The sequence below is a fragment of the Prunus persica genome, chromosome G4 (assembly GCF_000346465.2).
Source record: "Prunus persica cultivar Lovell chromosome G4, Prunus_persica_NCBIv2, whole genome shotgun sequence".
NCBI lineage: Eukaryota > Viridiplantae > Streptophyta > Magnoliopsida > Rosales > Rosaceae > Prunus > Prunus persica.
The window spans coordinates 6,955,417-6,968,793 of record NC_034012.1 but is presented as its reverse complement, the minus strand read 5'-3'; the positions used below and the strand labels follow the sequence as shown (position 1 = coordinate 6,968,793).

The 13,377-nt window shown below is 35.9% G+C and overlaps 2 protein-coding genes across 2 annotated transcripts; one reads left to right on the top strand and one right to left on the bottom strand.

Moving 5' to 3' along the window:
* LOC18778986 (NAC domain-containing protein 86) lies at positions 1,054 to 4,559 on the bottom strand. The gene is made up of 4 exons (XM_007214013.2): positions 4,342 to 4,559; positions 3,915 to 4,195; positions 2,742 to 3,119; positions 1,054 to 1,601 (listed from the first exon to the last, which is right to left on the bottom strand). The coding sequence occupies exons 1-4, from the start codon at positions 4,496 to 4,498 to the stop codon at positions 1,356 to 1,358; spliced, it is 1,062 nt and encodes a 353-aa protein (XP_007214075.1). The 5' UTR covers positions 4,499 to 4,559; the 3' UTR covers positions 1,054 to 1,355.
* On the top strand, positions 9,086 to 10,904 carry LOC18780200. Its single transcript, XM_007212165.2, has 2 exons — positions 9,086 to 9,354; positions 10,433 to 10,904. Exons 1-2 carry the CDS (start codon positions 9,154 to 9,156, stop codon positions 10,613 to 10,615), a joined length of 384 nt encoding a protein of 127 aa, XP_007212227.1. The 5' UTR covers positions 9,086 to 9,153; the 3' UTR covers positions 10,616 to 10,904.

The window sequence follows — 13,377 nt, the reverse complement described above, 5'->3', positions numbered from 1 at the left end:
TGCCCTTCCATAATTTCCCCTTTTTATTGTCATTGGAGAATGCCTCTTTTCAAACAATTCAGTCCAATTCCAGTGTAGTTAGTGAGTAGTGCTGAGTAAGTGGTGTGGTTCCCTTGGCAATTGATTTCATGAACCCTCAAATTAATCAAACAACATTGTAAAATCCTCTACATTCACTGATTACACTCTCCCGGAAATGAAATCGTCGTATATTAGCGAATTCCCTGCTAATCGTATTTTAAAAAAACATTGTATATATAGAACACTCAAATCAAAACCTCTAAACTACAATTATGTGATTTTAGTTTTTAATATATTTTTTGAAAGATCCTATAGTTAGGTTGCCTCATCAAAAAAGCAAAAATAAAATAAAAAAAGTTAGGCACACAACAAATTGTAGGTTACTATTTCAGTTTCTAGGACCAAATTAATATCACTTGGGTTGGGCCTCCTATTCTCGTGCTTATGAGATCGTTAATCGTAATTGGAGCCAAATTAGGCTTTGCCAACACAAAAACTCATCCCATATGCCTGGCCTACTCAACACATGTACGTACATTGCGTCTGTAGCCCATGGCCACGTCACAACCATCAAACAATTGCTTCATAAGAAAATAAAAAATAAAAATTCTGAAGTGAGTTCCTATTATATATAGTGGTAGGTGTAATCTGTATTTGAAAAAATAATCCCGTTGTTTTTGTTAGTTTCATGTACATTTTTAACGCGATTCTTTAACCTTTGGAATTTACAATGGTTGTTTAATATTGTATCATAACCCCGATGTCAGGAGATTTGAACTCGAAACCTCCCAATCCATACCCAAAACTATCTGTTGAATATTATTTCTCCTGTCTTTATGTTGTGTGTAAGTTTAATCCACAGTATAGTAAGCCATTTAGGAAGGTGTGGGATCTCTGGTGTGAGCTACTCCCAAGTCTCTTATGTGTGCACATACTATTTACCAATCCAGGATAGAACACTAAAGACACTGCCACAATAAATTTTAAAAAATAATAATAACAGTGTTACAATATAATCAGCGTATCCATTTCCCTTCCCAAAATTGACTTAAAATGAATCAACACCAACATGCAAAAAGGGGGGAATCAAAATTACAAGGAACATTATAAAAGAAAAAATATATATATAAATGTTTGCTTTGACTCCTCATTCTCTTGTGTGGTACATTATATATAGATAGCGCCTTATCATGATCATCTCATTGCTGTCAACATATAATCCACCACTTCTGGTTATTAGTAATAAATTTAGCCAAACACAATTCTAAATTCTACCTTTGTGTGTGAATGAATTCTAGTATTTGAAAATATGTGAGTGTACGTCAGGGTAGTACTTATAATTCTTGCATGGGGAGGGCAGCAGAGTTGTCTTGAGAGGAACATAAAGAGAAGATTTCTTCAAATGTTCCATTCATGTAATCCTTGAATTTGTCATACGACATGTAGTCGTCGATGATTTCAGGCTTCGATGCATTCGTCTCTGCAGCTAAATTGATCTGCGGGAAGTCTTCAAGTTCTAAGGGTGGGTAAGGAAATTGATAGTTATTCAATAAGCTTTCATTGTGTGGTATATATGTTTCCTGCATAAATTGGCAGATGGATACAACGAATTAATATTGATCACAATCATAAACCAAGATAATCAAGATGCAAATTATATGTGAGGCAAAATTCAAATAAGCTTACATGACTAGTTCTCTATTTGGTGCATGAAACAGTACAAGAACAAGATATTCATGTGTATGATACTTAGAAAACAGGAAAACAAGAAAAAGGGATACTTGTTTAGACTCAAATGATTGAAGATTGAATATGAGAAATTATTGGAAAATGAATATTCTTTCATTGCTTATTTTTCGGTGTAAATTATTGAACCGATTGTTTTTGTTTTCTAATAAAATAAAATTTTAAAAAATGAAAAAAGAAGAAGAAGAAGAAAAGAGAATGGTTCAAATTGTTAGGGAGATATAAAGTCATTGGGGATAGAGCTAGAGGTTTTTGAGAGGAACACCCTGAGGAAAATGGGGAAAAAAGATGTTTGAGTCAGTCAAAAGAAGTTACAGAAGATGATGAAGAAAGCTCATTTGAGTCAGTCTACTACAAAAGATTTTTTGAACGAAGCTTTAGCAAAAGCTATATGTAACTCATTACTTATAACTTTTGTTACTTTAAGATCAAAAGAAAGCTCCAAGGCATTGTTTTGTGGGCCACTTCCAACCAATCATGGTATTGTTTGCGCGTGTTTAAATGTGTCCATGATGCATAAAATGATTTACGTATTTCCAGCTTGATCTCAAAATTCTATGTGGTGTGAACATGAAGCCTTAAAGCAGCTAGCTATATACAAAAGTAGAATATTGCCCAAAAATGTTGCCTTGGCAAAGGAGGCAATCAAATCATGAAGATTTTGGTTTTGAAAAGACTTAAAAAAAGCATAGTATTTTGCTAAATAAGGGCAATGTTTTCTTACCAATGTCGTCAAATCGTTAATCTGAATTGTTAATCATGTGGGCTTTTATTTTATTCTATGTTCAAAATTAATGATTTAATAACATAATATGTTAGATTGTTCGGTAAGAAAGTACGTAGTAACCCAGTTCCTATTAATGCAATCAGTGTACTAATAATTCCTATGAGTGTCTAACATAAGGCCTAGTCTAAATGTACTGTGCTAAGAAAATTAAATTGTTTTAAACTGTATATGCAATACTTGTACAAACCTGATCAATTAGATTTGAGGAGCAGTGAACACCAAAAGAGAGATGAGCAGAACTGTTCGCTTCATCAGAGGCAAATGGAGCTTGAAAATCATCTGCCATGCCATTTTCAGTTGGTGTCCCTTGAGTGAGATCTGAAGAAGAAGTGTCAGAGAGAAATTTGGGATAATCATGATTGGAATAATTCTCATCTTGATCAGTCTCAATCCCTCTTGAAGCTGTCTCATTAATCCCACTATTGTCTTCCATTAATAACTGTTCATTACTGGAGACCCAAACTGAATCATTCTCTGCATTATCAATCCCAATTGGCTTCTCTTCTTTGTTGTTCTTGGGCATTTGTATTGTTTTCTTGAAAACGCGGCACAATGCGTAAGAGTCCTGTGATTTAGAAAATTCAGTTTTTGTTAACATGGCATGTTAAAATTACATATGCATGTATATGTAAGAAACACACAAATTACAAAGACTGTAATTGAAAAGCAAGTCCACGAGAAAGAAGAGGGGGAAAAGAACAGAAATATATATATATATATATATATATATATGATGATGCTAAAGACTAGAAAAAGATACTAGCAAGTACGCCTAAAGTGTAGGCCGAAGAGTCTTTAATCATCATGTTGATAAGCTATTTCCTTTAAAAGGACAAAAAAAATGTTAAAGGAAGAAAAAGAACAAAGACTGATGAGATTTGCTTTATTTGAGTCCATAGACATATATATTTTGTACAAAAGATGGTGTAAACTGTAACTCATATACAGTCATATGTGTTGCTAGCTTACAACTATTGACTAATTAAAATGCATCTTGGGAAGTTTCCTACATCATATGCATATACATCTTAATTAATTGAAGTATAGATATATGTCATTAATTGAATAGTTATCTTTCTTCCCAAACCCTATTTTTTTTCTCTTGGAAATTTCATCAAACCCTAAAGACACTCTCTCTCTCTCTCTCTCTCTCTCTCTCTCTCTCTTAGATCGATATCCAATGTCGGTGAATTCAAGCAGCTAGCCCATATATTAGTAGGTTTTCATAAGATTTTAACTCCATAGCTTCATATTTATTTACCAATTTTTAAGGAAAGGAAGAAAAAGGGAAGAGGAGGGAATTAGATGCATGGTAAAATTGATGATCAACTACAAGTATTACAAGCTTATATGTATATACCTTTAGAGATGATGATGCATTGCCACACACAGAGTCAACCAGCCGGTACTCATGCATAACCCAGTTGGTTCTAATGCCGTGGGGGGCTCTGCCTCTATAATACACCAATGTCTTCTTCATCCCAACAGCACGCCGTTGACTGTTCACCGCCCGGTCTTTTCCGGTGGCTTTCCAGTACCCAGCTCGAGTTGCCCGATTCGTTCTTGACCCGTTTGGGTACTTCCTATCCCTTGGGCTGTAGAAGTACCACTCCATGTCTTTGCTCGGCAAAAATGACTTATCTGAAGCAAACAAATCAAATATGTCAAAACACTACGCATAGTTAGAGAATATAAAACATTTAAGGTATTGATGTACAAGTCTATGACCATGATTAATATCACCATAGAATTTATTTAGATGATGCACTAAACCAAAAATTACTTACCTGGCAAATCCCAGGGTTCACATTTGTAGAGGTCGACTTCTGGGATTATTTCTAGCTCAATGGTGAGGCCATTGATTTTTCTATCTAGATAGTAAGCAACAAGTTCTTCATCTGTTGGGTGAAATCTGAATCCAGGAGGAAGGCTCATGGGTGCCATTGTGCTCTCTGAGAGTAAGAAAGATGAAGCTAAGAAAAGAAAGAATGAGAGAGAGAGAGAGAGAGAGAGAGAGAGAGCAAAACACTGGACCTTGAACTAAACTGGCTTGTACGACAATGGACTATATAGGCCACTGTTGGCATCAAACCTATAAACTATTTGCCCTTAGATTTACAATGTATTACTTATCCTTGTGTTCCCATGATTGATAAAAAGAGAGAGTGGTATGTATTGTAAATAAGATTGGAAATGGGGTTGAAAATAGAGGGAATATTGGGATGGTGATGTTTGGATCTTTGGCTTTTAAAGAGATTCTATGTGTAAGGTTTTGTGTGAAAACCCAGAGGGAAGGATAAGAAGCTTCCCTGCTTTTGTCTGCTCACAACACAAACTAACAAAAAACAGAGGGCCTCTCAAAAGGCTGTGTGGGCCACTCAACCGTCCATTGCCTACAACACGCAATACTATGCCCTAACCTCCTACTATTTTAATCAATCTTGCAATCCAAAATCCTATTATAAAAATTGCTCTATCGACATTTATACATACAATATTTGATGTATTGTACTATTGAATACTTTATTTAGTAAGGTTATCATTTGTGTCTGCTTTTTACAGTGTGTTTGAACCAAGAAATTTAAAAGTTTAGAATTTGTAACGTTTTTTTGTTGGTTATTGGATTTAAACACGAAATTTAACATTTATGATTTTGAAATTTTAGAATTTTAATGGTCACTATTTAAAAAGAATTTTATGATTTCGTCGTTTTTTTAATCAAAACACTGGAATTGGTTTATGTCAAAATCTCAAATTTATTTCCCTAATCCAAATGCACAGTTAATGTATTTTGCAATCCAATTGTTAATATTCTTGGCATACCATTTGAAGGCGAACAAGATATAGATTAGGTACACATTATGAACATTTGGGATATTGGATTAGGTCTTAGATGAGGTCTCTTGAGATCACAAACGTAGGCTGTCTTTATGTTCGAACTATTTCCCCATGTAATAAAAGTATTTGGTTAAGCTGATCAAAGGATAGCAAGAGGGATCCAACAACAAAAATAAAAGGGGAAGCTTCCAATTTAAAGCTATTATTAGTACTTACCTACCATAATAGGATAAGCTTTTCATGCTTTATGTCATTATATGTGTCTGTTCTCGTTATTTAAAATGCAATTTTACTAATCCAAATTTTTTTATCCAGTTATAGACTGATTAATAAACTGAGCGGCATGGCCATTTACGGTATGCCTAGTGTGCACAGTGAATATCTATTTACAGCGTGTATTGCGTCGCGTAAAAGCATGATTATGTTGGATTATTTAAAAGTACATATTTATAGGGCAATGTTATCTTACCATTTGATGATATCCTAGATTCAGATAAGAAACAAACCTAGCATGTATATGGTTTAAGCACCTTTCTGGTCCTCTGAACTTATTTTACTCTACGTAGAGTCTTCCTTGAAACTAAAGCTATGAACAATGCATGTATAGGTACTTTTAGTATAACATACGATTGATGATGATCTACTTTTTCCACGAAGGTGGGGTTTGTAATGAATTAATACAATATTTTAGCCACCCAAAAAAAAAAAAAAAAAGTGGAAACATGAACACGACATTGGAATGGTATGATTAAGGCACCAATAATCGCTTCCTAAACTATTAATACTACAAAAACAAATGGACCCCAACTTCTGTTCTGTTCATACATACACGAGTCACAGCATCAAATAATAGAATCTGCTAAAGGAGAATTTTAATCTTTTCATAATCCCCCTGCTGTCCAGAATTAAAGATATAAGTATCTGAGAAGAAGAAAAAGTGTTTGTAGCAGCAGAATACATCATCACAAGGCAAGACATAAATATATTTGGATGAGTTTTTACATAACAGGGATGAGTTTGATGGGCCATACCCATGAAGATGATGGGGGCCATCAGATAATTCTGATCTCTCTTTTATTTTTTATCGCAAAGGGAAAAGAACACTTTTATCATTCAACAGTAGTTGATGACTTGATGAGGGACCCATGATCATCTGCTGAACAAATCTACCTGGCACACCGTCACAGTCTTCTTTTTCTTTTATTTTTCCTGCCCTCCAAACTGCTTTTTCTTTACCCATTTTTGTTCTCTATAGTGACCTTTAGTTCCTTTCCTTAAAATATCATTTTCATCTGGGTAAAGACATGCTAACATCTTTAATGATTACGATACAAAATCTTTGACTGGTCTCTCTCTCTCTCATACAAACATTACACATGATTAGAGTGGAAAAAAAACGCTGTGTATATAGTCACACAAAAATTATGCTTTGGAAAGCAAGATTTAAGAAGATGGATACTAATTACTAGTTTAATTAGAATGCTTATATACTACCTATGCAACAGAAGTACTTGTACTGCATTTGTTTATACATGTCGCATATTGAGAACTAAATAAGTATTTTTACCACATGTTTTAGCTAGAAAAATGAATACTAGTTAAACTCTTATGCAAAACAAGACAAACGAGAGAGGAGATGTTCAAACTTTGGCTTTGGATGAAAGGGCTCTAGATCCTCAGAGCTAGGAGCTTCATATGCTTGCACCGCGTTTTTATTGACCATATTCTAAGTTCTTCTAGGATTAGGTCATGAAATTAAGCTAGCTAGCTAGAATTAGGTCTATGTATAACAGTACAAGGCTGCTAAAGTGGTAGCAATAATGTCTTCTCAATTAGTGCAAGGTTTCTATGGTTGAGAAGTGAACTTCTAGTCATGATTACAGCAAAAACAGGGCCTTTTTTATGTTTGTTATCCTTTCTTTAAATTTGATTTATGGCTTTTACACCACAAGCACAACATCAAATGAGTTGTCCATAACCAATTACATTGAGAGCGAGAGAGAGAGAGAGAGAGAGAGAGAGAGAGAGAGATCGCCAAGAGGAGAGATAGAGGGCTTTAAGGTCTTTTGCCGAAAGAATTACTTTTTGTGGTCTTTACCAACCGTCCCGCACAATATTCATGCCTAAGAGAGATCGAACAATGCCCGGATCAACCTTATTGAAGGAGGGAGCTTTTGATCATTTTGCATAAAGAGATTCCAAACTCTTCCATTTCTCCAATCCAATGACAAATCACATATGCTTCCTAATAAAATATTTAAGCCTGATTCAACCTCGAACCCTTTCAGTCATTTACCGTTTCAAACCACGTTCCTAGCATGGATTTTAGCCATTTTATATTAAGAGAGAGAGAGAGAGAGAGAGAGAGAGAGAGAGAGAGAGAGAGCTGTGAGTAGTTTTAAATGGGGTTCTAAAGCCATGCAACCTTTCACACGATGATGATCTTGTAGAAGGGTAAGAGATAAAGCAAAGCAAAGCAAAGGGCAAAGGGGGAATGGTGGGGATGTGGGCGCTTGTGGAAGACTGTAGGCTGGCTTTGAAAATCAGATTCCCAAATGTCGGCTGCTGTCTATCAATCTCTATCAACATATATCATTTTAGTTTGTGCACAAAAGACAAATGTTTAATTAGATTCTTCTTTTTGCCTTACAGAGCAATGAGATCATATAGATGTAGCTTTCATGTGAGTTCTGGCCCTTCTCTGGGAGCCTATTATGCCTCCTGTCCTGAGGGCACATATGTCATTTGCTAACTGTATGCAACAGCTTTAGTTTCTGACCTAGATGTCCTGACCTAGATGTCCTGGTATATATGACCATATGTCATCATGCTTATCAATCAACTTCAAGTTTAAAGTTGGACCAACTCGAACTCTGAGACTTGGTGGGTGGCCTGAACTTTGCAGCCACTACTTAGACCAGAGACTTAATTAATTGCAATTTGCAAGGTCCTTTCCTTTTACCAATTGTTGTCAAAGGAGAAAAAAAAGAGAGTCTAGTATGACCCAAAATTATTGGGCATTCTCTTAAAAAAGAGAGTTTAGCTAGCTAGAGAGTGGCTATACAAAGAGTAGTTAATACCAAAACTAAAAGAAGGTGGTTGTGCCAAAAATAAAAATGGATAGATTGTTATAAACAAAAGGTGTAATACATCAACCACAAGATGTGGTGCGGTTGGAAACCGCTACCTCCAGTTGGTGAGCTACCTCATGCCTCAGTGATAAGGGTTCGAAATCTGTTGGAAGCATTTTGTCACCAGAGACAAGTCGAATCCCGAACGGAAATTAATCTCACCCTTCAAATATGAGGACACCTCATTGTATTTACCAAAAAAGGTGTAATACATCACATCCAAGGGGAAACAAGGAATTTTATAAGGAAGGGATTGGGGCTAAACATTAGGGAGTGTCTAACTTCTTTGATAAAAAAAGAAAAGTGTACATGTGCAAATGACCTATAGCTAAAATAGTTACCGGCAGTTAGTCATTGATGCGAGCAAAATGTTAAGATTTTCTCATATTGGGGGCTCTGATGGGATTGTGAGCATGTTAGAAAAAGCTTTGTCATTGGGCCATATTATTGGGTCCTTCAAAAGGTAGAGTTTTTGACACGTGTTCCACCATCAGTCCACATCTTAAGCCCAATAGGAGCCCAAACAATTAAGATCCCAAATCTTCGCTCGAACGAAAGAAAATAAATTAACAAAAACCAGGAGAGGTAAAGAAACAGAGGAGAGACGGTGTGTGCCGCGTGAAGTTGAAAATGTCGATACTGTGGGAGAAGAGCGGGACATGGCGGTGGATAGTGAACAAGACCCGTGACTCGAAGCCCTTCTTCTTGGCCTTCGCTACCGTATGCGGCGTCGTTCCGGGTGTCATTGGCTACTTCGTTATGCAGACCACCAACTCCCGAAATGAACAGCTCGAGGCCGAACTCCGCCGCAACGCCCGACCCGAATCCATCGTACGTTTTCTGTTCAACACAATTTTTTTTCTGAAATTATTTTCGATTTTAAGAAATGGGTTTTGCTTGTAATAGCCTAAAAAGTGTTCCTTTATTGGATATCAAAACAACTATGGAGACTTAAAGCAACCCCTTTCCCAATTTTGAAGAAACTAGCTAATCAAATTGGTGATCAGATCATCTGAAATTGACAGTTGATTTGTGTGGGTTGTTTTTGCTTGATGGTATTAAAAGCTTCAATCTTGACTTGTTTATCAAGCTGTATTATGTTCTAGAAGTAGTGGGTATTATAAAACGATTTCATTTTGTCTACGAAGTGAACAGAACAGTTTGGTTTGAGTAAAACCAAGACCATGACATCCTTATTGATGCAGGGATCTGTGTAAGCTTAAGACTTTAGGTAAAGCACATCTAGATATCCAGCTAAATGAATTTTACCCACAGGTAGTGTGTGTTGTTGAATCTTAAGGAACCAATTAGTTGTGCTTCAATTATCTATTTGTTGAGTTAGTTTTGCTAAGAAAATCCCCCCACTAACATTTTAGCGCCTGCCCCCCTACTTGATTGTCTACACTTTCATGTCTCAAATTTGTTGTGATTTTGAAAATGTCTGGAAAACTGAGGTCAAGTATTGCTTCCATGTTTTCCTTACTTGGGCTCTTGAACAGATAATTGCACGTAGATAACACCTATAACTTTTTCTTGGTTCCACATTTAACTTCTCCGCAAGCTGAATTCATCAGAAACAGTGAATAAATTGGATCTCGTTGAGGAACTATCACTGGTTTGTCCCATTACAAAGTCAGGTTAACTCATTTGGCACTAATCCCTGTCATCCATTGGAAATAGTGAATAAGTCATGTAATGTAAATCAAGATTGCTGATATAAAGTTTTAATAGAACTTTGTTATGTAAATCAAGATTGCAGATATAAAGTTTTAATAGAATTTTGTTATTGAAGGCTAAAGTAACTTGCTCAGTTCCATTGGATTTTAAATTTAGGTTGTTTCTTCGAAGCAGTTTCATACTCTGAATCAAGACAAAAGCTGACAGTATATTGCTTGAAATTGTGTATCAGAGGATGGGGCAAGTAAATAAAGAAAGATTGGCTGAATTCCTTGGTGAGTTGCAGCGGAAAGAAAATACAAATGATCGCTATGTTGCTGCACTGAAAGGAGAGACATTGACTAGGAATCCATATGTGAGAATTCAACCGATTCCGAAGCCAAGCAACACCGAAGCTGACAAGGAACAGAAGTAGATGGAGATATGTGCATCTATTACCGCCATGAACACTTTTCACCTTCAGGATATCTGTATATTTCTTCAGAACAACTATGGGGTTGTTATTTTTATGTTTTGGATGTTATGTTTAGGCACTATTTGGTGAGCTGTGTTTTTCTTTAATGAATATTTAAGTGCAGTAAGAACTCCCGGAGAAGAGAGACATCCGAGAACTAACACACATTTCTTCGTTTTGCACTCTCTCATTGTTTTTGTCCCTTCAATAAGAAAACTCTACAAAAATCTATCACATCAAATTCTTTATAAGAGTTTCTACAAATCTAGATTGAATACGTCCCTTTAGTTTACATGCAGTGCCTCTTCAAGGAGTTCCACCACTGGATGCTTATTCATGGTAATAAATCTCCATAAAAGTCTCTACAAATCTAGTTTGGAAATGCAACCCTTTAATTACTCGTGGTGCCTCTTCAAGGAGCTCCACCACGGGATGCTTAGGGTAACAAGTCTCTGTGAAAGTCTCTAGAAATCTAGATTTAATGCACCCCTTTAATTACTTGTGGTGCCTCTTCAAGGAGTTCCACCACGGGGTGCTTATTCAAGGTAGCAAGCTATATGATATCTCCTAACATGCATAAAACTGTGAAGTTCATTCCAAATCCTTTATTGTGGTCTCATCATTATTAAGAAATTAACACAGGCAACCTCCATAAAATTTGCACGATATGTAGCTCATCGCCATGTCGAAAGAATTTTACGATCTGATTGATATGTAACTCATCACCATGTCGAAAGAAAAGTCCTTCGCTCAGGGAAGATTGAGCACATCCTGCACTTAGATTGAATAGAGAGAGATAAAAATCAATGATTGATTCTGCATCTAAGCCACCAGCACTACTTAGCTAGCAATATTTCAAGAAGTGAATTACATGTGAATTGTGAGATATTAATTCTTAAGCATACCATGACACCATCAGGTTTTGATCATCATGAATGCCGAAGTGCTTGGTGAAGGAAGTTGAGGTTCCACCCCAAAATCAATTGGCAATGGGGGGAGTAACCCAACTCCTTATAAGCCATTGCTATGTTTCTCAACTTTCCAATGTGGGACTCTTTACCTTCACATTCTCACACGCCCCCGCACGTGTGGCGAATTTTCAAGCCTAACACGTGGACAACACATTTTGGATGACGTGGAGCACGTGTGGCCGTTGGGCTTTCACACGTGGGCAACCCGCTCTGATACCATGAAGGAAGTTGAGGTTCCACCCCAAAACCAATTGGCAATGGGGGGAGTAACCCAACTCCTTATAAGCCATTGCTATGTTTCTCAACTTTCCAATGTGGGACTCTTTACCTTCACATTCTCACACTTGGTTCACAAGTACTTGGCATGGCATTGGCACAGCAAGTGTGAGGAACTGGTGCAGAGCCTGGAACGATTTTCTTTCCCTTTCCTGCCACACGCCTTTTCTCCAATAAAACAGACAGATTATAATAGATTAGATTGAGTCAGTCATGTGATTATATAAAAGTCGTTAATTATTCAATAAATAAAATACTATCACGTCATTTGGTGAATAAAATTCGGTGCACATATTTGGCCGTTCCTTAAAGCATTATATTTAGTGTAGGAAGACCTACCCAACAAGACCAAGTTCAACAGCTGCTTTATACCGGGATGGATGGGAGTTTCTTGAGTGCAGCATGAGCAAAAGCCGCTTCTTTATCAGAGAGAGTTCCATCTTTAGGCATAATCTCAGTAAAGTTGATGAACTATATTATACCAGCCTCTTGGCACATGCTCACGCATGTGTTAATTAATTTTTATTTATTTATTTATTTTTATTTTTAAAATTAAGAAAAGATAATATGGGTAGTTATGTTCCATAAAAGTAGGATTTATTATCTGATTTTGTTTTTAATTTTAATTTTTTTTTATATGAAAAAATGTGAATTTACCATATTATCCTCATTTAATTAATAATTTTAATTTTTAAAGTTTGAATTAACCAAGAGCATGTTCTGGTTTTTTAAATGTTTCACCATTCTCTACCTTTTGCTTTATATATATAGATGTGTAAGAAAAAAAAACACACATTTAGTTATAAAGTTATCGAATAACTATATTGATAAAAAGTTGTATTTTGTGAGTAGTGGTGCAATTAATACCTGAAAATTAACAAATTTTCTTTTAGGGGTCATTTCCTGAAATTTCTTCATGTGTTCCCAGCATCCATCATCAGTTCCAACAAGAACAATCGAGAGTGCATGTGAACTGCCTGTAAGAAAATTTAAAGTAGGTTAGTTCTCATGTTTACTTACAAGGAAAAAGAAATGGGGAAGGGGTTGTTAGAACCCGTTTAGTTTGTGCTGACAGTTTGTAGTATGTTTGGTTTGGGGTTTGATCACCCCTAGTTTTTTTTTTTTTAAAAAAAAATTGAAGAAGTAATGAATCGGAGAACTTAAGAATTTGGGAATAGGTGAAATCAGATCAATTATTCCCTCTAATTAATATGATCCCTAATTTTGAGGGTATTTAAGTACAAATTTTACCATGAAACTCCAATAATCTTTTATTCTGTATATGTAAGTAAACATGCCATGTATTTTGATTGATAGCTAATAGAATATGATGATGTGTTGTGTATTTTTCTTTTTCTTCTTCTTCTTCTTTATGAGTTTGTTTTTGTTGCCCAACTTCCTCCACCTCAGTGTCAGACTTCACCACCTTATGAACGTTTTCAATTGGCTATACTTGTGGAGTATCCCCAAACACCC